The 27,012-nt window shown below is 36.1% G+C and overlaps 1 protein-coding gene across 1 annotated transcript in view; it reads right to left on the bottom strand.

Annotated features, from left to right (window-relative positions):
* Positions 1–27,012, bottom strand: part of LOC101324585 (complement receptor type 1) — a 110,897-nt gene that overhangs the window by 23,865 nt on the left and 60,020 nt on the right. The window contains exons 12-18 of the mRNA XM_073802654.1: positions 25,853–25,938; positions 23,391–23,789; positions 21,718–21,894; positions 21,531–21,633; positions 20,006–20,091; positions 13,310–13,409; positions 8,050–8,135 (exon numbers count right to left, since the gene is read on the bottom strand). Coding sequence (XP_073658755.1) covers positions 8,050–8,135; positions 13,310–13,409; positions 20,006–20,091; positions 21,531–21,633; positions 21,718–21,894; positions 23,391–23,789; positions 25,853–25,938 — 1,037 coding nt within the window. The remainder of the gene's footprint in view (positions 1–8,049; positions 8,136–13,309; positions 13,410–20,005; positions 20,092–21,530; positions 21,634–21,717; positions 21,895–23,390; positions 23,790–25,852; positions 25,939–27,012) is intronic.

The following is a 27,012-nucleotide window of genomic DNA, read 5'->3' as shown; positions in this document are numbered from 1 at the left end:
AATGTTCATCAATGGAGGAATGGACAAAGAAGATGTGGTATATATATAAAATGGAATATTACTCAGCCATAAAAAGAACAAATAATGCCATTTACAGCAACATGGATGGACTTAGAGATTGTCATACTGAGCAAAGTAAGTCAGACAGAAAAAGGCAAATATCACATGATATTGTTTATATGTAGAATCTAAAAATAGTGTACAAACGAACTTTTCCACAAAAACAGAAATAGAGTTATAGGTGTAGAAAACAAACTTATAGTTACCAGGGAGTAAGGGGGGGAGGGAAAATTGGAAGAAAGAATGCTTTTTGAAGAGATATCTTTAGTAAATCAACACAGTCTGTTGATTTCAGAAAGCTGAGACCTAAAACCTCATTTTAATTTTAAATAAAATAACACAAAGAAAAAGAAAAAAAATACAATGAGGTATCACCTCACACCAGTTATAATGGCCATCATCAAAAAATCTACAAACAGTAAATGCTGGAGAGGATATGGAGAAAAAGGAACCCTCTTGGCACTGTTGGTGGGAATGTAAATTGATACAGCCACTATGTAGAACAGTATGGAGGTTCCTTAAAAAACTAAAAAAAGAACTACCATATGACCCAGCATTCCCACTAATGGGCATATACCCTGAGAAAACCATAATTCAAAAAGAATCATGTACCACAATGTTCACTGTAGCACTATTTACAATAGCCAGGACATGGAAGCAACCTAAGTGTCCATCAACAGATGATGGATAAAGATGATGTGGCACACATATACAATGGAATATTACTCAGCCATAAAAAGAAATGAAATTGAGTTATTTGTAGTGAGGTGGATGGACCTATAGTCTGTCATACAGAGTGAAGTAAGTCAGAAAGAGAAAAACAAATATCGTATGCTAACACATATATATGGAATCTAAAAAGAAATGGCTCTGAAGAACCTAGGGGCAGGACAGGAATAAAGATGCAGACGTAGAGAACAGACTTGAGGACACGGGGAGGGTTAAGGGTAAGCTGGGATGAAGTGAGAGAGTGGCATGGACATATATACACTACCAAATGTAAAATAGATAGTGGGAAGCAGCCACATAGCACAGGGAGATCAGCTCGGTGCTCTGTGACCACCTAGAGGGGTGGGATTGGGAGGGTGGGAGGGAGACACAAGAGGGAGGGGATATGGGGATATATGTATACGTATAGCTGATTTACTTTGTTATACAGCAGAAACTAACAGAACATTGTAATTACATTCCAATAAAGATGTTAAAAAATTAAAAGAAGTTCTATGAGAGCTATCAGATATAATGAGAAAAACAAATGTGAGAATAATTGGTCTACAAGAAAAAGAAGAGAAGGAGAAGGGAGCAGAGAGCGTAGTTAGAGAAATAATAGCTGGGAACTTCTCAAACCCGGGGAAGGTACTGGAAGTCCAAGAAGCTAATAAAACACCCTATTATCTCAATGCAAAAAGACCTTCTCCAATATATATTATAATGAAACTGTCAAAAATCAATGACAAAGAAAGAATCTTAAATGCAGCCAGGGAAAAAAGCAAGTAACTTACAAAGTAGCCATGAGGCTACTAGCAGATTTCTCAGCACAAACTCTACAGGCCAGATGGAGTGGAATGACACATTCAAAGTGCTGAAAGATAAATTTGCCAGTCAAGAATACCTTATCCAGCAAAGTTATTCTTCAGCTATGAAGTAGAAGTAAAGGTTTACCGGGCAAACAAAAACTGAGAATGTTTACCATAATGAGACTTGCTTTGCAAGAAATGCTGAAAGAAGTTCTTCAAGCTGAAATGAAAAGATGCTACTTTGTAACATAAAAGCAAATGAGAGCACACAATATTCTAGCAAAGGTGAAAAATAGTCAGAATTAGAAAACAGTACTTCAATATTAGAACAGTGGGTCAGTCACTTAGTTATAGTACAAAGGTTTAAGGCAAAGAGTATTAAAAAAGACTATAGCTTTCAACTAAAAAAAAACTATAGCTACTATAATTTCTCAATAAATTCATAGCTCAAAAAAAGATAAATTGTGACATCAAAAATACAAAAAGGGAGGACTAAAACTGTGGAAATTTTATAGGTGAATTAAGATAAATTCCTATCATCATAAAAAGGATGATTTGATCTATGTGATGTTCTATGTAAGCCATACAGTAATTACAAATCAAAATTCAGAAGTCATGAAACAAAACAAGGGGAGACTGAGAAAATCACCATGGAAAAGCACCACTTTACAAAGCTAGACAGAAACAGAGGGAAAAAGAAACAAAGGAGAAACAAAAAAATGATAAGACAGCAGTAGTAAGTTCTTACATATCAATAATCACTCGAAATATAAATGGATTGAATTCATCAATCAAAAGTCACAGAGTGGCGGGATAGATTTAAAAAAACAACAACAAAGCCCAAGTGTATGCTGCTTACAAGAAACTCATTTCAGCTCTAAAGAACACATAGGCTTAAAATGAAAGGATGGAAGAGGATATTCCATGCAAGTGTAAAACAAAAGAAAGAGGGCATATTCATACTTATGTCAGACAAAATAGACTTCAAGTCAAAAATGATAACAAGAGACAAAGAAGGTTATTATATAATGATAAAAGTGTCAGAACATCAAGAATATATAACAATCATGAATACATATGCACCCAACATCAGAGCACTGAAATATATTAGGCAAATACTAAGAGATCTAAAGGGAGAAATAGACAACAATACAATCATAGTAGGGGACTTCAATATCTACTCTCAGCAAGGATAGATCATCCAGAAAATCAACAAGGAAACATTGGAATTGAACCATACTCTAGAACAAATGGACTTAACATACATATATAAAACATTCCATCCAACAGCAGCAGAATAAACATTGTTCTCGAGTGCACATGGGACATTTTCCAGGATAGATCATATGAGAAAGCACAAAACAAATCTTAGCAAATTTAAGGAGACTGAAATGACACCAATTATCTTTTCTGACCACAATTGTATAAAACTAGAAATCAACAACAAGAGGAAAGCTGGAAAATCTACAAATATGTGGAAACTGAAAAATACACTTCTGAACAACCAATGGGTTAAAGAAGAAATCAAAAGGGAATTAGAAAATTGTCTCAAAACAAATGAAAATGGAAATACGACAAATCAAATCTTATGGAATGCAGCAAAGCAATTCTGAGAGGAACGTTTACAGTGATAAACGCATATACTAAGAAATTAGAAAGTTCTCAGTCAACTTAACTTTACACCTTGAAGAATTAAAAAAAAAGAAGAACAAATTAAGCCCAGAGTTAGCAGAAAGAAGGACATAATAAAGATCTCTGCAGAAGTAAATGAAATAGACACCAGATAAACAATAGAAAGGATCAATGAAACTAAAGCCTGGCTCTACAAAAAGATAAACAAAATTGGCAAACCTTTAGCCAGGCTAACTATGAAAAAAAGAAAACTCAAATAGATAAAATTAAAAAGAAGATATTACAACTGATACTACAGAAATACATAGGACTATAAGAGACTATTATGAAAAATTATATGCCAACAAATTAGATAACCTAGAAAAAATAAATTTCTAGAAACACAAAACCTACCAAGACTGAATCAGGAAGAAATAGAAAATCTGCACAGACCGATAATGAGCAAAATTTGGATCAGTAATCGAAAACCTCCCAACATAGAAAACCCTAGGGCCAGATGGATTCACTGGTGAATTCTACCAAAATTTAAAGAATAATTAATACCAATTTTCCTCAGATTCTTCCAAAAAATTAAAGAGGCGTGAATGCTTCCAAATTCATTCTATGAGGCCAGCATTAGATTACTTTGGTAACAAAGTCAGACAGGGACAACACAAGAAAAGAAAGCTATAGACCAATATCTCTGATAAATATAGGTCCAAAAATTCTCAACAAAAAATTAGCAAAACAAATTCAAGAACACATAAAATGGATTATACACCACAACCAAGTGGGATTTACCCCTGGGAGATGCAAGGATAGTTCAACATATACAAATCAATAAATTTAATACATCACATTAATAAAATTAAAGATAAAAACTTACGTGATCATGTCAATACATGCAGAAAAAGCATTTGACAAAATGACATCCTTCCATGATAAAAAGTCTTGGCAGATTGGGTATAGAGGAATATATCTTAACATAATAAAGGTCAGCCATAACAAATCCACAGCTAACATTATACAAAATGGAGAAAAACTTGGAAGCTTTTCTCCTAAGATCAGGAACAATACAAGGATGCGCACTCTTACAACTCTTATTCAGTATAATACTGGAAGTCCTAGCTAGAGTGAATATGCAAGATAGGGAAATAAAAGGCATCCAAATCAGGATGGAAGAAGTAAAACTGTTGCTACTTGCAGATGATATGATTCTGTATATAGAAAATCTGAAATGCTCAACCCAAACACTGTTGGAACTAATCAATTATTTCAGTAAAGTTGCAAGATACAAAATCAATATAGATAAATCAGTTGCATTTTTATACACAAAGGATGAAACATTTGAATAAGAATAAAAACTTTTCCATTCACAATAGCATGAAAAAGAATAAAATACTTAGGAATAAATTTAACCAAGGAACTGAAAGATCTGCACAACAAAACTCACAAGACTTTGCTGAAACAAATAGAACAAGACACAAACTAATGGAAAGATACCCCATGTTCATGGGTCAAAAGAATTAATATTGTTAAAATGTCTATATTTTTCAAACCCATATATAGATTTAATGCAATCCACATAAAAATACCAATGGCACTCTTCACAGAAATAGAAAAAGAATCTTAAAATGTATATGTAACCACAGAAGACTTTGAAGAGCCAAAGCAATACTGATGAAAAAGAACAAAACTGGAGGTATTACAATTCCTGATTTCAAACTACACTACAAAACTACAATAATAAAAAACAGTACAGTACTAGTACAAAAATAAACACATAGACCAGTGGAACAGAATAGAGAGCCCAGAATTAATCCCCTGCTTATACAGTCAATGAATATTTGATAAGGGAGGCAAGAGCATACAATGGGAAAAGGATAGTCTCTTCAGCAATTGGTGCTGGGAAAACTGGATGAATACATGCAGAGCAATGAAACTGGATCCCTATATTATATCACTCACAAAAAGTATCTTGAAGAGGATCAAAAATTTAAATATAAGACCTGATATTATAAGACTCTTAGAAGGAAGTGTAGGGAAGAGGCTCTTAACATTAGTCATGGCAATGACTTTTTCAATACAATACCAACAAAAGCACAAACAACAAATGGAAAAATCATCAAACTTAAAACTTAAAAGCTTTTGTGCAGCAAAAGAAACAATTAGCAAAATTAAAAGGAAACTTACAGAATTAAAAATTAAAAAGGGGGGGAATTTTTGCAAACCATATATTGGATAAGGGGTTTAATATATAAAGAATTCATACAACTCAATAACAAAAAACAAAAAATCTGATTGAAAAATGGGCACAACTAAACAATTTTCAAAAGAAGACATACAAATGGTCAACAGGTGCATAAAAAGATGGTCAACATCACTAATCATCAGGGAAATGCAGATTAAAACCACAATGGGATATCACCTCACATCTGTTAGAATGGTTGTCATCAAGAAGACAAGAGATGACTAGTGGTGGTGAGGATGTGGAGAAAAGGGAACACTTGTACAAAGGTGGTAGGAATGTAAATTGGTGTGGCCACTATGGAAAACATATGGAGGTTCCTAAAAAATCTTAAAACAGATCCAGGAATTCCACCTCTGAGTATTTATCCAAAGAAAATAAAAACACTAACTCAAAAAGGTGTATGCACTCCCATGTTCATGATGGCATTAGTTACAACAGCAAAGATATAGAAACAACCTAAGTGTCCATCAACAGCTGAATGGGTAAAGAAAATGTGGTACATATACAATGAAATATTAAAAGATGGACATCCTACCATTTGTGACAACATGGATGGACTTTTAGCGCATTATGCTAAGTGAGATTTGTGACAACATGAATGGAATTTTAGCATGTTATGCTAAATGAGATGTCAGACAGAGGAAGACAAGAACTGTATGATACCACTTACATGTGGAATGTAAAAAAGCCAAGTTTTAAAAACAGAATAAAATGGTGGTTACCTGGGGATGGGAGGACAGGATGGATGTTGTCTAAGAGTATAAACTTACAACAAGTAGAAAATATGCCCTAGAGATGCACAGATCAATGAATATAGACGACAACATTGTACTATAATCATAAAACTTGCTGAGAGACTAGAAACTAATTATTCCAACTACTAAAAATAAAGAATAATTACGTACTGTGATGGAGGTGATAATTATTCCTATGATGGCAATCATATTACAATATATGAATGTACATCTTAAATTTACACAAAGCTATATGTCTAATATATTTCAAAAAAAGGTTGAAAAGAAAATATAGAAGATAAGACATGAGGAAATAATCACAGATTTGGGGTAATAAAAGGCTAAATAACTACTATGTTCTATCACAACATAGTAATTTAAAACATACTGGCATAATTGACTATTCATACGTTCACATGTACACACATGACCAATATTGACTCAGTTAAATGTTTATTGACCTATAAATATAGTAGAAGTGGAAACATTTTTCATTAAAGATAACCTCCTACAAAAGGTGCCAGACCTTGAAAATTGTATATAGTAAATGATAATACCTTGCTAAGTTGAATTTTTTTCAGAGAATTTAATATTTTTTGGCAAGTAAAGAAGGCACCTTTTATAGTTTCTCATTTATGTCTTTGGATATCTAAAAGCCAATGTTATTTTATGGAGGGAAAATAACCCAATGGGAAAAAGACAGTAAGTTTTGGAGGAATACCTGTGAATACAATGAACATATTCATTGTAGGAAATTTATAAAATGTGGACAAACAAAAAATGATAAGGTCCAAAAATAAATATTCTTAATAGTTTAATGTATATTGTTTCAGATATGTGTGTGCACGTGCATGTGTGTCTATGGTTATATTTTCTATGGTATATTTGGTGGCTGAATAATATTCCGGGATGTAGATATATAAATATACTATCTATTGCTACTTGGATGTGGCATCTCTATCTCTAATTTTTCATGGTATACTTTTTACCTTTCTTAAAAACTTATCATAACCATTTTTAATAAGCCTTATGTCTTCCATCAGCTATTTACAAACCATGATTTCTAACATTTTCCACTACCATAAATATGGTTGCATTGAGTGTCTTTGGATGAAAATCACGGGAAAAGTCCATGATGATTATTTTCTTGGGATAAATTCTGGGAAATGGAATTGCTAGGTCAAAGGGTATTTGCATTTAAGGTTTTAGTATATATTGCTCATTAGCCTTCCAGAAGCTTGTGCCCACTTTTACTGCCATCACTTCTGCATGTGATACTGATTTCTTCACAGCCTTAATATTTTACCAATTTGCAATCATTCTTCTATGTTCCTCAAAATTTTGGAGATTCACTTTACAATATTCCACTGAAAAGATGAATGGCCAACTAATCAAGAACAAATACAACTAGGGCATGAGCTTGGAAGAATTTGAGGGAAGAATAAAGAGCAGAATAACCCGAGGCTTGGGAAAATTGCTAAGGATTGTAAGATCTTTTATGCTTCAGAGTAAGAATGATAAGAAAGGGAGTAATCTACTTCCTGGGCTTATAATGTGATATTAAGAGGTTGTAGAGACAAAATTAATTTTCTTTAGTATCTTTTAAGTTTAGTCACTAAGGAGAATGATCATTATACTGAGAGTTTATTATCAAAGTAGGAAAGTGGGGCAATTTTACCTGAGTTTAAGTCCATAGTTTCAGATAAATTACCTCCTAAAGTGAAGAAAAACCAGGAGGACCGTGCAGCACATGACTCCAAGTTTCAAACAACTGAGAGACAACTCTGTGCAAGAAGGATTCAATTCCTTCTTCATAATTCCAGGGACAAATAAGGATCAAATGGAGGGAATTATGGGAAAAAATAATTCAACTCACTCTCACAAATAGGTGCCTTTTTATCCCAAGTGACATCAATGCCTGAGAGGAGACAAGTAGCAGAAGGGGAACCAATGAGTCGATACCTAGAAGCAAAGGATGAAAATGGTTAGACTCTACACAGATTTCCCACTTAAATCACCATGAGAAAACAATAGCAGGAGGATGTTACAAATTACAGGACAGATTAAAACATGAGAGACCTCAAGAAAGAAACCCCATCTCCACCTACAAATTAGTCTTTATTCTTCAGGGCAAGCTAAAATTCGTACCTCTTTAATCCATCTCCATTCCTAGTCCCCTCACAACTCATTGCAATATTCCCATTATTAATCATGGGACACTTCTGTACTTGTCTTAAAGGTACCTCAGAATTATTTTATCCATTTGTACTTTCAGCTAAGAAATTATAAGCGCTTGATTAGGAGGGAAGATGCCTTACTGAAATATATACACCCTTTAGCACCTAGCCTAGAGACTTTCAAGCATGTGGTGCTCAAAAATATCTACTGAGTGAAGGAAAGAATGATGGCTTTACCCTGAAGACTTAGTAAATGAGAGTCAGAGGAAACAGCTAACCATTTTACCTTTCAAATGTAGAAAGCAGGGGTACTCACCCACTGTGTCATAAAATCATTCTAAGTAGGTCACAAAATTTGAAACTTCATCATTTATTTTTTATTTATTACACCTCTATGCTGTTACTGTGAGAAATGTCACAAAAGATACTCAGCCAAGCTATTCATATGTTCCAATGTACAGCAGGGCTAAACTTGATAAAGTAAAAAGTGATGGGTGTAATGCAAAGTCACATAACAGTGAGGTAGTTACTGCAACAGTTAAGAAATCTGTCTTTTGATTACCTAGGACATGTGATCAGGGCAGTACCCATTTGTAGCAGAGACTACTGGAATCTCCAGCATCCACTTTTCTTCATTATTAACATGACCCTGTATTTTTAACTGGGCCATTGGCCACTTTCAAAAACAGCTTCATTTCTCAGCTTCCCTTACAGCCGTGTGACTATGTTCTGGCTGGAGGGATGTAAATGGAGTGTCTGGAAAGTGTCTTCACAGGGATAAGTGTTCCCTTCCTCCGTTCTTCCTCTTTGCTAAATGGAGTTTGGACCATGAGTTGAGATGGACTCTTTAATGGAAGGATCCCAAGTTTCTGTGGATCTTAGAGCCACTGTATGAGCCCTGGGCCGCCATGGTTCTTAACATGAGAGATAAGTGAACTGCTGTCTTGTTCAAGCTCCTGTTATTTTGTGTTTTTTCTGTCTTTTATAACTTAATCTAATCTTAACTGGTATACCAGCTCTTCCCAAAACAGTAACAAAAAGATGGTGGGAACCACGTTGGTAGAGCAATGACAGTGAATATTTTGGTAGACACGGTAAGTCACTTTTATATTTAGGTAGTGATTAAATTTTACTTATTGTTACCTTGTTTTTTATGAGCTGTGTTCTAAAATCTTTTAAGTGTGCAAACAAATATTTAATCTTCAAAATGTCTGCAAACAAACATTTTGAGAACCACTTTAGTAAGGAAAGAGGATAATCATCCCTGTACTACATGTGTGTTTCCTTCCGCCTGTCTCCAACATACATTTAAATGTTGCCTTAGGAGCACAGGGCCATGGGTATCCTCTGACTTTTGACCTTATAAAGGCTACTCTTAATGTACTCACTATGACTAAACTAGAGCTTTGGAGTAAAAATCTGAAGCAGGTTCCAGCCCCTGTATGACTGTAAAAAGCAGTGAATATTTTTGAACATATTGTAAGACACTAGTATGCTGCAGTAGTGATTATGTTGTAATATTTTTCCTGGATGGATTTTCCATCTCTGTGAATTACTTTTACTGGAGCCCACTCAGTTCCCCTGAGCATTAGAAATCTGTATAGTTTTCTGTATAGAACCACTCTAAATTGTTGTTCAAGAGCCATGAGATTCCTTTCCCTATAAGCATCATACATACTGTGGAGAAGCGTGCTGAGGCACTGGACAGCCCATTAAGTAAGGTCAGGGATGGGAGAATCAAGGGCTAGGATGGTGTCATTTTTATTTTTTCCTATTTGTTCATGTACTTTGAACTATTTAGTAGTGGAGGGAATCTATGGAGACATTCAGTAGGCTGCAAATTACTAAAAGTAGCTCACAGATATGATTTTCAGCAGCCCTCTTTTTTTTAAAAAAAAAGAAATTTAAAATTGAATTTTATTGGCTTATAAAAGTTAACATACATTCATTGTAGACATATTTGGAAGTTGTGAATAACCCAAAGATCAAAAATGTCACCACCCAAGATAGCACCACTCGTAGTAGCTAATATTTTGCTATGAATCCTTCTAGCCTTTTTATCTAAAAATATACGTGTAACCCAGATGTCAACTGGGCTTAGCTACCTTTAGAAGAAAGAGCTGGTTAAATTGGACACAAGCACCAATTCTACATTTGTAAAGTACAGATTCCCATCTGCCCTCCAACCCCCTCCAAACATTCTCAGATTTCTCAGCCCCATCAGTCCTACAGATGACTGCAGCCCCAGTCAACATCAAAGACACTATCAAGAGAGTGAAAGATAAAAGGATAAAAGAAAATATGTGGAAATCATTTATCTGAGAAGTGTTTAATATACAGAATATATAAAGAACGCCTATAACATATATATATAAATATATAATATATATATAAAGAACGCCTATAATCCCAAATACTGTTGGGATTTTTGTAGGTATTGCCTTGAATCTGTATATCATCACTTTGGGCAGTATTTTCATCTTACCAATACTAAGTCTTCCAATCCAAGAATATGAATGTATTTCCATTTATTAAGTCTTCTTTAACTTCTTTTCAGCAATGTTTTATAGTATTCAGTGTATAAGTCTTATGTCTCCTTGGTTAAATTTATGTCTAAGGATTTTATTGTTTGATACAATTATAAATGGAATTTTTCTATTATTTTATTTTAGAAATGTGTCTTTTAATTATCATGTAGTTTGAAGTTTTTATTGACTATATTTAGAAGGCATTGTTCTTCAAAAGGGGAATTTAAGCCATCACACGTACTGTAATAACTTACACATTTTATCTTGCTTATAGTGTTCTTTACTTTTATTTATTTAACAATTCCCAGGGTTGGAACTCAGTACTGTATAAAACGAGCTCCATTCTTGCTCTGCTGATGCTGTTTCCAGCAAGAGAGATAGAAAGCTTCCTAGTTCTTCCTTTTCTTACCCCTCTTTTGTCATATGGACCAAGTGGTTGTGCTTTTTTGATTGCCATTGTGATTTTGAATTTATATATTTTGATTTTATACTAGCATGGAATAATATCTATCTTCTTTATTTATCATGTCAAGAATATGTACTTATCTATATGTAAGTTAAGCATATATATATATATTTATTTATTTTACTGCATCACCAACTTCCTAGTTGTTGTGATAAAAATCTATTATTTTATATCAAGTTTACTATACTTCCTTTCATACATGAGTTCTCTTTTAAGAATTAGTTCTGCCATTATATTTAGTTTCACAACCATACTAAAAATAACAACTTTAACTCTGTTTAAATAGTTTTGTGACTCACTACTATTTCTTTGATTTCTTCTTTCAAAAATTTACTCATATTTTTGTGAGAATTATTCTTTTTTCAGGAAGCATATCTAATTGGCATATGTTTTGGGTTCTTACTCATGTAAGACTATATATCTGTGCCTTGGAGATAAATGACAGCTTGGCTGAGCACAGATATTTTATGGCATAATATTTTCTCTCGAACACTAATTTCTGTAATTTAGTGTGTGGAAGAGGCTTTTGATGCCAAAATGAAGTTCTTCTTTTTCTGTTTATCTCTCGATAGTTGCAGTATTTTTATTCAGTATCTGAATTTCATACATTTCCTTCATGTAGGGCCAGTGCCTCTTACCATTAACCTTGCATTTGTTTAGTAAGCCTTAAAGATTCAAACGATCTAGGCTTTTTTATTCTGGTCTGAGAAACTATCTTCCATTATGTGCTAATTAATGCTTCAGTTTTTTCTGGTTTCTTTTGTTTTTCTCATATCTAGATTGTGTGTGAGTGAATATGTGTATAATTTCCAGTTTTGTCCTGGATTAATTCTGGAGAATTTAATCTTATTTTCTAATGATCTCTTTGTTTTTTTCCTGGATTCAATCTCCTGCTTATTGCTGCTTTTTAGATTCCTGTGTGTTTTATCCATAGGTAAATTTTCCTAATATCAGATCAGTAAATCTTATAAATGCCTTTCATAGATTCTATGTTATAAACACATATGAGAGATTTCTAATATCTTATTTTGTAGCTTATTCCCATGTTTATTGGAATACTCTGATTTATAGAGGAATATTTTCTCTGATTTCTCAAATTGGTCTTTTTATTTTCAATTGCTGTATCTTACCTTATATTTAATGATGTTTTGGCTTGCTCACCACAGAGAGTTTTAGGCTTATTTCTGAGGGGAGGTGAGAAGGGACTGGTGATGAGATTGTATGGAAAGTTTTTAAGTCTCTCAAGCTCAGACAAAGTGAGAAGGGGTGAATATTGATTTATCCTAGTTTAAACTTGCTGGATCATAGGTATAATAGCTTGGGCAGAATAGCATGGGGCCGATGACTAGGGACAGTTTTTGCAGGAAGATTTAATATAGATATCTTTTTTCCCTCTAAGTTATTGTGCCAACTGAAAATTAGTAAACATTCTTTAATTGCTCCCTCTAAGTTGAGGCAATGGCTTCTAGCATGTTTCCCCATTCCAGGGAAAAGTCAAGTGCAAGAACTCCCTTAAGGTCCCCACTCTGTGTGCACTTTAACACTTACATTTCCCAGAGCTGCTGTTACCTTTAATATTTATCCTCCCAAACCCTGCCCCAGGATCCTCTAATCAGCTATACACCCGCTAACCTGTTAAGGATGTTTGCATAGTTCAACCAGCATTTTTCCTTTTATTTGGCAAGCTGGTCCTTTTTATTCAGTGAATATCTTTCGCATGTACTACCTTCAGCAGAAGCACGGTGCCCTCCCCTAGTTTTAATACAGGTACACATTGCGCCTTCTTTTTTTAGATTCCTTGGTCAAATGCCTATGTTGTTCAAGCTACCGTCTCTACCCAAAAGTCCTATTGCTTACTTTTTGAAGTACATACGTCAGTAGTCTGGTTTGTATATCTTAGACTGGGTGGAAGGTTGGCATTGCTGTTCTGCAACTCACATTCCAAAGATAGTGCTCCCAACTCACCCTTTATTACATGAATAATTAACTGTTGATCCAAACTGCGTATCTGTGTTTATATAAACCATGCCATTGAAGGGTTCTGGAGGTTTTCCACATGATTTTCCTACAGAAAAGAAGCAGAATTCGGGATGAGGTGTACAGTTCAATTTACATTTGTTTTTAAGATTCAGACTGGAGTGCAGCATACTGAACAGCCTGTATACTTCTGATTGTTCTACAGAATTGACCACTTTGAGGAAACTAACCATACAAGTAGCTATAGGGCACCTGCTTTTAAAACGACCAGTGAGCATCACCCAATAAAGGTCATTTGTGGTTTTCCATCCCATCAGCCTAAATCAAAGGCCTTAAATTTGGGATTTTCCTCCTATCTTAGTTAGCCAAGCACAATTCACTGTGACCCACATAATTTTCTTGTGCCCCTGTTTTATTCATTTCATGGTTTTACCCACCAAGTGTAACCTCCAGTGAATGGAAATTTTTTCTCCAATTCCTCTTGTGAGAGCCATTCCTATGAAATGAATATCTAGTCAAGGTGTAGAAATGCAAGGCAATAAGAAGGGATGACTTACAAGTCCACCCTCCATTTAAATATCTTGGGCAAACTTAGATGCCTCACCTTCAAAATTTGAACAAATTAAATCAGATCTCACAGATTCTTTGATACACATAAATTGGCTCCCAGGAAGGGGTTACTCATATCTCTAAATATCTTGGCACTTGACGAGACCAAGTTTTCTAAGCAGGTGATAGAGAACATATTTTCAAAATACCCAAGGAAGCATTCATAATTCAAAGATGTCCCAACTGGAAACTCAGACTCATCAGTCAGGATTGTAGGCTTTGTAAATGGAAACTGTTTAGGGGCTTTACAATACTTGAAGACCAAAACCACAGAAATATCAAAGTAAGCAGAGAGACTTCCACCCTATCTCCTCTTTCTCTCCAACTGAGCTGATAGATGGGATCACAGAAACAGAGACATAATAATGGCAAAAGAGTTTCTTCCCCTAAGGTAACCCCTGAAGTTACCTTAGGATGGTGCTTTACAATAGCATTTACCCATCAGGAAATTTTTACTGCTTGGAAGACTATTCACCTTTTTGGCCTTTCTGTTCAGAGCAAAAGTTTTAGTCAATAGTTTCACATGCCAGGCCTTCTATCAGGGTGCCTTTATCTAGAGTTAAGTTAACCATTACATCCTCATTTACTGGTGTTAACATACTCACGTATATTAAGACATATTTACTGTCTCTTTTCACTTATTCCTCCCTACCTCAGTCTCAGGATGCCTACCATAAGCTGTTTCTCTGGTACTAAATAGCAGTCACCACTTGTAGTGGGTGAATGATGTCCCCTGCAAAGATACAACCATCTAAAACATTAGAATGGGAACTCATTTGGAATAAAGGTCATTTCAGATACAATTAAGGTAATGATCTTGAGATGAAATTATCCTGGATTACCAGAGTGAACCCTAACTCCAGTGACTGCTGATGTCCTTTTATTTTTTTGCTTTTATTTTTTTTTATTGGAGGATAATTGCTTTACAATGTTGTGTTCGTTTCTGATGTACAACAAAATGAATCAGCTATACGTATACATATATCCCCTTCCTCTTGCACCTCCCTCCCAACCTCCATCCCACCCATCTAGAGCATCACAGAGCGCCTCATCCCACCTCATCACAGAGCACCAAGCTGAGCTCCCTGTGCTTTTAAGAGAGAGGAAGTGGAGATTTGAGACACAGAGATATTGGAGAGAAGGCCATGTGAAGACAGAGGCAGGGATTTAAGTGATGTGTCCACAAGCCAAGTAATGCTAGGAGCCACCAGAAGCTGCAAGAAGGATCCTCCTTTTAGAGCCATAGGAGAGAGTGCAGCCCTAACAACACCTTGATTTCAGACTTCCAGCCCCTAGATCTGTGAGAGAACTAATTTCTGTTATTTTAAGCTACCTAGTTCATGGTTTATGGCGGCCCTAGGATACTAATAGACCATTCTTCTCATTCTGATGCAGATATTCAAGGACAAGGACAAAACAGACTAAGCATTCAGTAGCTTCCTCTAAGAAGCTAGGTCTTCTTTATGAGAGGGTATACTGTGTGCTGCATAATTTGAAATAGAGTCTGAACTCAACTATCTCCTCTTTGGTGGCGACTGCTTCTATTTGCCCATTCAATAAGCCTGGCTGGGGACCTAGGCAACTGCATTTAAAGAAATCTCACTGGATTCTGATACCTACTATCCAGTTGGAGGGTGAGGAAGATCAAGGAAAGGTTAAATGCCTCTCATCATGTGTAGCCTTTTCTCACTGGATTGCTCTTCTATCTTAGGGCTCCCCTGCCAATGATGTGGTATTCCAAGGTTGGTGCCACACCCCCACTCTACCCCAGCTTCCATTCTTCTCTTGCCCCACTCTCCTCACCACTCCACCAGCAAGTAGAATGATTAGCATCTTACCTAGTTAAACATCTTGGCACTGCTGGAAATATCTGTTTTAGCTATGGCATGTAATTTCGACACTTCCACTTATGACAAAGTTAAACTCACAAGAAAACACCATATCTCATTATAGAAATATAAAGGATGTGGTCCAGGTGTTCTGAACCCATTTAGGGTATATAGGGGTGGGCACTGACCAACAGGACCAGAAAGTTCACAGTGAGGGTCAGGGATGCTCCAAACCTCATTCCCTTGACTGTCACTTGTGCAGTGGATGGTGCTCTCCCTAAAGAGATTGAAAGTCATCCCTCTATCTGGGTGGGGGTCACATGTGCAAGATATTTCTTTTCCACAGGAAATGCCTCCCAGAGAAGTTCCTGTGTGGTTCCCATTAAGGATAGCCAGCAGATTTGGACAAAAGATTTCTAAAAGAGCTAAAAGTTACATTAAAATGCTTAAATTTTCATCTGGGTCGATTTCACAATTGTGGGATTCTGTGACTGTGTTGCCAGTTCAACAACAATTAAACTCTTAGGGAGAGTACAAACTACAATATAAATATATTAGGACACTGCTGAGATGCAGCTAAATGAAGTTACATCAAAATCAATTTTTATTATAAAAGTCTAAAAGGGACTTAAGCATCCTGAACTCTCCAGCGAGTTAAGCCTTCTGGATAATTGAGGCTTAAATAAACAAAAATCTTCTTAACCACATCCATTTAACAAGGAAATTATCCATTATTTCACCAAGGTTTTTTTTCTTTTTTTTGAGCACCTACTATACAGCAAGTACTATTTTAAGCACAAAATAGGTGACATCTTTTAACATCAAGGATCTTCATCCTAGAGAATTTTTTCCAAATATATTCCAAATATATACATTTACTATTTGTCTATCCATGATTTAATCTTTTCTTGATACCTTGAGGCTGTTATTCTCAAAAGCAAAATGAATGGTTACAGAAATGCTGCCACAGTGAAATGAAACATCTCCATACTCCAGTGCGTGCTCCAAAGGCTCAAAAATGTTTTGACTTTTAAGATACTTATAGGTTTTACAGTTTGTTTTTATCATTGAAGAAACACACATTTCTTCTTTTGAGCGTTATGTATTTAGAGATGCTCCTTTCCCCTTCTGATCTGATCTGTATTTAGGAAGAGGATACTGCAGCTTGAAAGAATTATGGATAAATTAACTAGTCAAAGGGTGGAATAGCTTAACCAATGTTTACACTCTATTAAGTGATTTTAGGTATACCCTTGAGTTCATGGGAGTAATTTTCTTTCTTTCTTTCTTTCTTTTCTTCCTTCCTTCCTTCCTTCCTTCCTTCCTTCCTTCCTTCCTTTCTTTCTCTCTTTTTTTCTTTCTTTCTTTCTTTCTTTCTTTCTTTCTTTCTTTCTTTCTTTCTTTCTTTCTTTCTTTCTTTCGTGTTTCTTAATTACATTAAGATTTTCAAATAGCTGACTTTCAAACATGAAAGATGTAACTATGGTTTCACTATATAAATCAGTACAATATATTCAAATAATATTAAAGCAAAGTATTCATTTGAAAAAATAAATATATATCTTTCAGTCATTACAATCAGAAGATGAAGCAACATCCTGGTGATTTAGTGAAGAAATAAATGTACAGATTGGATATATTAGTAGTGTTTCTCTATTTAACAGGTTACATTTCTGTCATGAAAAAAGAAAAAGCTCCCTAATCCCACTTCCCTTTGCAGCTGTAGTCCCTTTTCTCTACCCCCTTTACATTAGAAGTCCTCTAAGATGTTGTCTATGGTCTGTCCTTCCTCCCCTTCATTATCCCTTGAACTCATTCCAATCGGGCATTTGCCCCCACAACTCTACTGAACTGCTTTTATCGAGGTCATTCATTACCTCCAAGTCGCTAAACCCAATGATAATTTTCTGTCCTCATATTATTTGACCTCTCTGAAGAATATAACGCAGTTTCTGAGACTCATCTCCTTAAACAAAGTTCTCCACTTGTCTTCCAAGATACCTCATCCTCCTGATTTTTCTCTCAACACACTGGCTGCTTCTTCTTAATCTCCTTTTCTGATTCCTTCTAATCTTTCCAACATCTTAATGTTGAATTTACAAGGTTCAGGCCATGCATCTATTCTCTGGCCCCATTCACTCTCTGGGTGATCTCACTTAATCTCTATTTTAAACTCTATATCTAAACCATCAGCAAATCCTGTCATTTCTACCTTCAGAATATATCCAGAATTTGAATACTGCTTATCACTTCTCTCAGTGTTATCCTGGGCCAACATCTCTGGTTAGATTTTTGCAATAGCCTCCCAGCTTGTATCCTCAGCTCTACCCTCAGATTTTCTTGGCTACAGGTATCTTTTGGGCCTTCAGTTGCTTTCTCAATTGAGAGTGCTGTTACCACTGCTACCTCATTTCCTGACAACACTGGCTGTGTCAGCACCCCCAAGGGTGAGATGGGCTTCTGCACAGCCTGTGCTGTACCACTGCAGTGGAGGTCACAGTAGTTCTAAATCGAAGCCAAAGTGACTGGATCCATGTCCACTCTGGCTCCTTCTATCACTTCCTGGCTTAGGTGGAGTACCAGGCAACAGATCATGGGCTCTAGTGTCCCCAGAGTCTGATCAGGGAGAGAAATAATACAACATGAAATCCAAGGACTTAATAGCCTTGGAATAAACAGAAGATGAGAGGCAGGAAAGACCAAGCAGATAAGTTGCTCGTTCTTTCTCTTCTAATGGTCAGTTCTGGTTCCACAGAATCTCTCTGGAGATGTCCTATATGGCCAAACAACCAGCCGTCTTTCTTGTGAAGCTTATGGCCACTTCAATAACACAATCTCTTTTATTTATCTGCTTTTCTTTCCTCTCCACCTCCCTTTTTGTTTTCCTTCACCTTTGCTGCCCTGGGACTATACCCTCCAGTAGAGCATTATAACTCAAACTGTCTCTGGCACTGTTTTTTGGGGAATCTCAGTCTAAGATACATCCTTTCAACTCAGCTCTCTCTAGAGTAGCCAGAGTGAAATCATTAAAAGTAAGTTAGAGGGGCTTCCCTGGTGGCACAGTGGTTGAGAGTTCGCCTGCCGATGCAGGGGACACGGGTTTGTGCCCCGGTACGGGAAGATCCCACATGCCGCGGAGCAGCTGGGCCCGTGAGCCATGGCCGCTGAGCCTGCGCGTCCGGAGCCTGTGCTCCGCAACGGGAGAGGCCACAACAGCGAGAGGCCCACGTACCGCAAAAAAAAAAAAAAGTTAGATCATGTTACTTTTCTACTCATAATACTCCAATGGCTTTTCATCTTGCTTAGAGTGAAAACCTAAATTCTTACAGAGTATAGAGTTATTCTCTTTTATTGCTCTTGTATACTTCCGTATTTGCTCACTGAACATCAGCCATATTGACTTCTGAGAAATGTCAGGAGCAGGCTTTTCAAAGAAAATGCCAGGAACACTTCTGCCTTGGACCTTTGTAGTTTCTGCTCCATCTGCATGGAAAGTTCTTCCTCTATCTTTGCACATTGGTAATCAATCAATTTTCATCAATGCTCAAATGTTATTTTCTCTTTTTCTTCCTAATCATTTTATTTTAAATGGAAACAATTTTTTTCTGGAATTCCTTTTTCCCATTTACACAACTATTTTTTGCATTACCCTGTTTTTTTCTTAATAACACTTAGTATTATTTGAAATTGTCTATTTATGTGTTTGTTTGTTTACTTCATACATATATATATATATAGCCTTTCTCCCTGCACAAGAATATAAACAACATTGGAGCAGGGACCTAGTCTGTCTTGTTTACAGGCATATTCCTAGTATCTAGAAGACTGGTTGGCACATAGTAGTTACTCAAAAAAATATCTGTTGAAAGAATGTGTATATGATGGATTGATGATTGAAGAAAGGATAAAAAAAGCTGAAGTGTGACTATCATTTTTGAGAAGGAAAAAGGGAACATTTGACAAAGCTTCAGGCCATAAATTTCTCCCCATCTGTGAAGCATTTCTTCCCATTTATAGCACATAGTACGTTTATAAATATTTATAGAATGACACACAAAGCCCATGATGTTCAGGTTTATTTCCCCAAAAAACATTCTTTGTAACTATTTCAACAATAAATATTTGTATCAAAAACAAAATAAACAGAGGGACAGACATTAGATAATTTCATATGGTAAAATGCAACAAGAAAATGAAAAAAACAAGGAGAAAGATGCAGACCTGAACAGATATTCTTTCTACTTACGTTCACACACAGGAACACTGTTATTCCAAAGGCTTTTCATTCCAACCAAGATACAGTAACTGGCTGAGCTTCCCTTTAACTGGAACCTAAGGAACAAAAAGCAGTAGTGACTGGATGAGCACACCATTTCTCTCTTCCATCCACTGACAGATCTCAGCTACTTCCCTTCTGCTAAAACACAATTTAATGCCTAAGTTAAATCCCAAATGAAAGAAAACGCTCAGCCCATTTTGTTTCTCAGCTGATAGAGGCTCAGAAACCAAAACATTTTAAAAAATTGCTGCTTCCAATGAGGACAAAGCAATGACACCTGTCAAAGCTCAGTAATCAGACTTGCCTGAACTAAAGAAGGTACAAAAAACATAGACAGGCATTTCCTTAGTCTGGTCCTGGACCTTCAGGAGACCATCTTACCCTGATTGCTCTCTAACAAGACCCCATTTGTCATTAGGAGAAACTTTGTCCTCTAATGCAAAGCGTGGCATTTTCCTCTTTCAGTAATCCAGGAGGAAAACAACTCCTGATTTAAGCAAATCAGAGAACATGAGGAAAGATATCAGAGACTGTTCCTTTTGCCAATACATTTGGAATGTTCCTGAATGAGACTTCTGACATATCTGGATTACTGAAGAGTAAAGCCAAATTATCTAGGAAAAATAAGAAACAGTGAGGAGACAGGATTCCTTGGAATACAATCATCCTAAAACATCTGGTTTATTGTCAGACCAGTAGCTCCTGAATTGCCTCTGGGCCTTTATTGGGTGACTGGTAATTGATGCTTGTCAAGAGTCCTTGGAATATACTGAGAACAACTGCTCTATTGTCCATGCTTTTTACCTGCCAATGGTGTTGGAACATAACATCAAGATCATTGAGATTCACACAAAGAGTTAATGATGTTACTTGAAATATGAACAGCAGTCTTCATGCTCTTTCAACACAGCCTAATACTAATTAGATGATATGTAATTATTACAGATTAAAAATACTTCTGCTTACTCTTTTGTTCCTATTCCAAATGCCACTAATGACTGGTTAAAAAATTTCCTGACACAATCCTTGCATGTCATCTGTCTTATAAATAACTTTCTTTCATATATATGTGTATATATATATATATATATATATATACACACACATATATGAGTATATATATATATATATATATATATATATACATATACATATATATATATCGAACTTAACCTCTGGAATATGTATCTCTTCATGCCTACAAATTACTATTTATCCATTTTATCCAAACACTTAATGTTCCACCTAAATATTCAAGTTCTGTTGTTATGTTTCTGCTGTTCAGTATATTTACCACTTTTCCTTTTTAAGCATCTGTTCATGGTCCATCTGGTTCTTACCATACTTCCCAATCACTGTTTGAGATATTAGTCTCTTTTAGTACTTTTTCTCCATTAGTCAGCCTCCTGTTTGGATAAAACCCATTGCCCAGGGCATCAGCATATCAGCATCTGGCAGTGTGGCCCTGGTCTCTTTTCCAGTTCACACTCACCCCTCATCACAAATGAAGGACACTTTTGCCCCAAGGTGGAAATTAAGTGGAAAGAGCACATGTCCATTAGGAAGTTGGTCCAGGAAGTCAGCACATGATTTCACTAGAAAAAAAAAAAAAACAAGAGTAAGACTGCCAAGTAAGGGACAAAGAGATTGATCTGCAAACCAGAAGAGAGTATAGGCACCTGCACATCTGGGAGCTTCCGGGCTCCAGTCTCCCTGGGGCGTACAGTGCAGAGAAGCAGCCCCACTGAGATCATAGCCAGGCTCACAGCTGTAGAACACTTCCTGCCCAGAGGAAAAGTTGTTCTTATGGCTTGGAGTGTGTTTACCATGCAGGACTTCTGGAGGTGGCTGACATACTGGGTAAAGAACAGTAAAGTACCTGTCAGTTATAGGGAAATACCTTTTGCTAAATTCTAACCCTTCCAAGGGGTACAGGTATAACAAAGGAAGTCAAATGATACTCCAATCCCCTTGTTTTACTAATGTGGAAGTTCTGGATAGGGAAGAGAAGTAGCCAAAAACCTCACAGCTAGTACAAGGTAGAGAATTAGAACCCAGTCCTTCCCAGCACAAGTTCTAAAATACATTCATTAGTCCACCAGGCATGCTGTCTCTTCTTCCACTGCTGGCTCTCTAGTATAGAGTCACTAGTACTGGTGGGCTACCCAACTCACATATTTGCTAGAAAGGCAATACAATTTACAGCCTCATCTTTCAGGTAATGAGAAGGTTACCTGAGCCTGAATCTGTAACAGATTTCCCCTTATCTCTTTTTTTCACACTTCTATGATCAAAGTGTAGTAATTACCCATACTGTATCTGTTTGTCCTCCCAGCTGCCCTCTCATTGGTTGTACAAGGCTGATATGGGTTGGTGGAAAAATTGTAAGCTCCCTCTCTGTCCCTAGTATCAACCACAATATTTACCAATCCACTTCTACAGTCCTTCTTATGCCAGCTATTGTGGCATAAGAAGACAAGACCAGCCATTGAGAACAAAATCCCCTAAATAAGCCAGTCCTTGTAATGACAGGACACATTTCTTAGAGAATATTCAACTCAAGGTGTGGCTGCCTCCATTCACAGTCCTTTTGGTATGTGCTAGGGGCATTAGAACTCATTTGAACTTCAACTTAACCTGTACCTAATTAAAGATGAATGAAAAATCTGTTTGGCTTTGAGCAAGTTACTTGCACTTTCAATTTCAGATTTCTAATGATAAAATGTAGGAGGTGGACCAAAACAAACTCTAAAGTCTTTGCCACTATTCTGAGGCTATGATATCTTTCTTCATAAGCCAGTTTCTTTCTGTGATAGATGCTGATAAAAGTAGAATTCTATAAAGCAAAGTTCTGTCAAGAACCAGAGCATTCAACTTTAGGGGCTGACACACTGCATTCTATTCCTGGATATGCCACTTAGTAGCACATAATTTAGACAACTTATTTAACCTCTGAAAGACCAAGCTAACTTCACTGTCCTATGGATATAAGGATAGCACTATTTCAAAGGAGTGTTGCAAAGAGTAAACAAGATTATTATACAGCTGACCAGAAAGTCCACATCATTCTTGAATACAACTGAGAGATATTGGAACTGGTACTTTGCCTTGAGAATTCCTCAATATGAGAGTCCCAAATGTCTCCTTCCTTGAATAATTAAACTCTTGCTTCTCAAAATGAAGGCACTTACACACAAGTGCAAACACACATTTTATTAATTTTGTGCTTCCTTGCCCCAAATTTACTCACACTGCTCACCACACATCCTCCCCCGAGAACCGACACTAACCTCCTGATCCTCCTACAACTCACGTCATTTGTAGGCCCCTTCAAAGCCTCAGTCAGACTCACCCCTGGAGCAGCTGGGCAACTCCGGCCCCCACTTGTTTTGGGCCTGGCATTCAACAGTGGAGGGTCCTTTCATGGCAAAGCCGGGCTGACACCTAAACCTCACGCTTTCACGTAAAGAAAATAAGCTTTTGTTCTCAGACATCCTTATTCCATTTTCAATGACTGGAGGCGTGCATTTATTAGGTGCAATGCACTGAGGCGGAGGGCCACTCCAGATGCCAACTTGATTGTCTTCACTGGTGCAATATATTGACGGCTCACCCACGAGGTCAAACAGCTTCTGCCTTCTCTCTCCAAGATTGCAGCGATAGGTCACCACTGTTCCGTATTGAAAGTATTCTCTGTCGGTGCTAATGAAATCTCCATTGGCGATGGCCGGGGGTGGCCCACAAGGAATGCCTGGGAAAAGGGACAGCAAGTTAAAACCTCAGTTTCTTAAAGTTATATCCAATTATGAATTTGGGTAACCAGTTTAAAAAATGATCAAAATGTCACTATTCAGAACACTTCTGCTCTTGTCTAATATTTGCTAATGTACAGACATGTTTTTACACAATCGCAGATAGCCACAATATTATGACCTCTGCTCTTCTCAATTAATGCTATTTCAATAAATGTATCCATATATTATTATAGTCCACATACTTCTCCTTTTAAGTGAGAAGCTATATGTTATTTAACTATTTTTAATTCAATTCTTTCTCTGTAGAGGGCATTTGGATTTATTCTATTGGTTATTAATATGGTATAGCATACAATATAGTCTATCAAATAAATAAAACCCAAAAGCTCTGGTACAACTAATAAAAAATAAACACAAATACACAATATTACACACGACAAACATAACAATCACAGATTCAGAAGTAAAAAAATAAATGAATGTGTATCTACTCTATGCTAATAATCTTGAAAATGAGGATGTTAGAAACGAAAATATATTTTGCCAATATTGACTCAAGAAAAAGTAGCATATAGAAGAAGTGGGAAAAAATATACCAAAAACACTACCGCTAAAAAGGTATGAAGCACAGATAATCTTATCGACAAATTTAATCTAATATTCAAGTAACAGATAATTTCTAGGCACTTTAAATCATTCCTGAGCACATAAAATATTTCTATCATTTTTGGCATGAATATCAAAGTAGACATTTATTTAATTTTGCTTAAGAAAATATTTAAGAAGATGCATATTTATTGTAGAAAATTTATAAAATACAAATAAAAATCACCTTTAAGCCCATTATCTAGAAGGAATCACTATTAACTATTTAATGTGCAATCATTAATACACAAACACACATTTTTTTTTCTAAAATATCTTTGTCATCTAAGTAATATTTCAGAGTACAAACATACTAACTGATTCCATTTGAAAGTGTTCTCTCTCTTGTCAAATGCATTCCGGCATATTTTAAACTTTTTTTATTAGAACACGTTCCATGTACCTTTATAAGATTATTATTTTGTAGATTATTTCCAGAACATTGTTTGCAAATATGCACAATATTTAGATTCTTTTGAATTTTTCACTATCATAAAATAATAATATAGGCAACATCTGTACATCAATCCTCGCAGAAACCCACGGTGATTTTTTAAAGTCATGAGCTGTAGAATTTCTGGATTAAAGGCTTGCGTACAGTTAAGGTTTTTGATACATACTGTGTACTGGCCTGTTAGAAAATTGATTACCACTTATCCTACTATCAGTTGAGTTGGAGAGTGTCGATTTCTTTTTTTTTTAACATCTTTATTGGAGTATAATTGCTTTACATTGTTGTGTTAGTTGCTGCTGTATAACAAAGTGAATCAGCTATACGTATACATATATCCCCCTATCCCCTCCCTATTGCATCTCCCTCCCTCCCTCCCTATCCCACCCCTCTAGCTGGTCACAAAGAACCGAGCTGATTTTTTTATATTATCACCAAACCCAGGGTTATATCTTTATGTTCTTTGTTAATTTGCAACTGCTCCTTTCTCTATGTGCCCTGAAGTGTAGAAAGTTCATATTCCAAACAACTCATGGGAAAGATGGCATGTCACTGTCCAGACAAAGAATAAGAGAGCAGGGAGGGCCCACCGCTTGAACAGATGACCTGGGATTAAGAGTTGACAGACAGGAAGGAAGGCACTTTCACTAACCTTGTATTCATTTACTTCACTAAAGAGAACAATCTTCAACCTGGAAGGTGTTCAACCAACAATAGAAGAATTTGGGTGCTCTTCTAAATGACTTCCAAACTATTATTTAAAATAAATTATACCCTAGGATAAGGAAAAATCAGGAGGAACTAGAAGCTTGGAACATTGTGAGCACCTTTAAGGGTAGGAGTGTTTTCTTCAAATATCAGAAGGATACTATTGCCAAAAGGGATGAAATTTATCCTTTGTAATTCTAGGGGCCAACTGTAGGATTGAGCATGGAATAAATGGGGCTAGAGATTTCAACTCACGTTCACAAATTGGTGGCTCTGAATCCCAGAAGACAGTATTGCCTGAGATAATACATTCAGCAGCTGAGTGACCAATGAGTTGATACCTGAAACCAAAAATGAAAAATAGGCATGCTGTACACATCCCATCAATTTCCTCAGCATGCATACATGCATGGCAAATCTGAAAGGCTACAATCTGAAAGAAGTTCAAGGACTAGCCTAAACTCCACCTGTTTTATCTGACTTTTCTTATTTCTCTTTTTCTATCCTCTCACTGTTGAAAGGAATATTTCCTCTCTAACTCCTCATGGCTCGCTCTGCTTCTTCATTTCTTGGTTTCATTTTGGATTGTACCCAGTACCTAAATAAAACAATACTTTTGTAGACCTGCCTGATAATTTTCTTCTTAAAATCTGTTTTTTCTTATATTATTATTGTTACTTAAGTTTCTTTTTGCATTTTCCTGATATACATAAATATACATATTGTATATTAACACTGCTATGGCATTTTAGTTTAGGCATGTTTCTTGTAAATACAACAAGATTTGTGATGCTTTTGATCCTATTTGGAAACTTTTGTTTTTCAACAGGGATATTAAACCATTCAAATTTACTGAACTAAATGGTATGGTTGATCTTGCTTTTGTCATCACTTCATAATGTTCCTTCCTGATGTTCAGTAGTAAGCACATAGCAGTGAATACAGCCGATCTGCCCCAAATATAAGGGGGCTTATTTCTGGTGAATGAGATGGATATAGTCCATGCTATTCCTTTTTCTTCCCTCTCATTTGCTACATGAACCAGATAGGTGAACCTCTTTCAGTTGCTCTAATAATTTGGAAGCTAAATAACCAATTTTTGTTCCTTTGAAATTTCATTTCATGTGTTGTATATTGAGTTGGCCAAAAAGTTCGTTCAGGTTTTTCCGCTACATCCTCTGGAAAAACCTAAGCGAACTTTTTGGCCAACCCAATACATACACAACACAGGTATTCAACCCTATTTTCTCAATTTTGGTGTCAAAATATATACAGTCTACCCATCTCCTATGTAATAAAAGTCTAGACTATGATTTTTTTTGCTTTCTTCTATTTTCTAGTTTTATGGATATATTTTATGACTTCAGAAATTGTTACTGGATTATGATTACATTGTCAAGTTTCACTTTTTAACA

This window comes from Tursiops truncatus, chromosome 1 (assembly GCF_011762595.2).
Source record: "Tursiops truncatus isolate mTurTru1 chromosome 1, mTurTru1.mat.Y, whole genome shotgun sequence".
Taxonomy (NCBI): Eukaryota; Metazoa; Chordata; class Mammalia; order Artiodactyla; family Delphinidae; genus Tursiops; species Tursiops truncatus.
The sequence above is the reverse complement of the archived record's forward strand: the minus strand, read 5'-3'. Positions and strand labels throughout refer to the sequence as shown.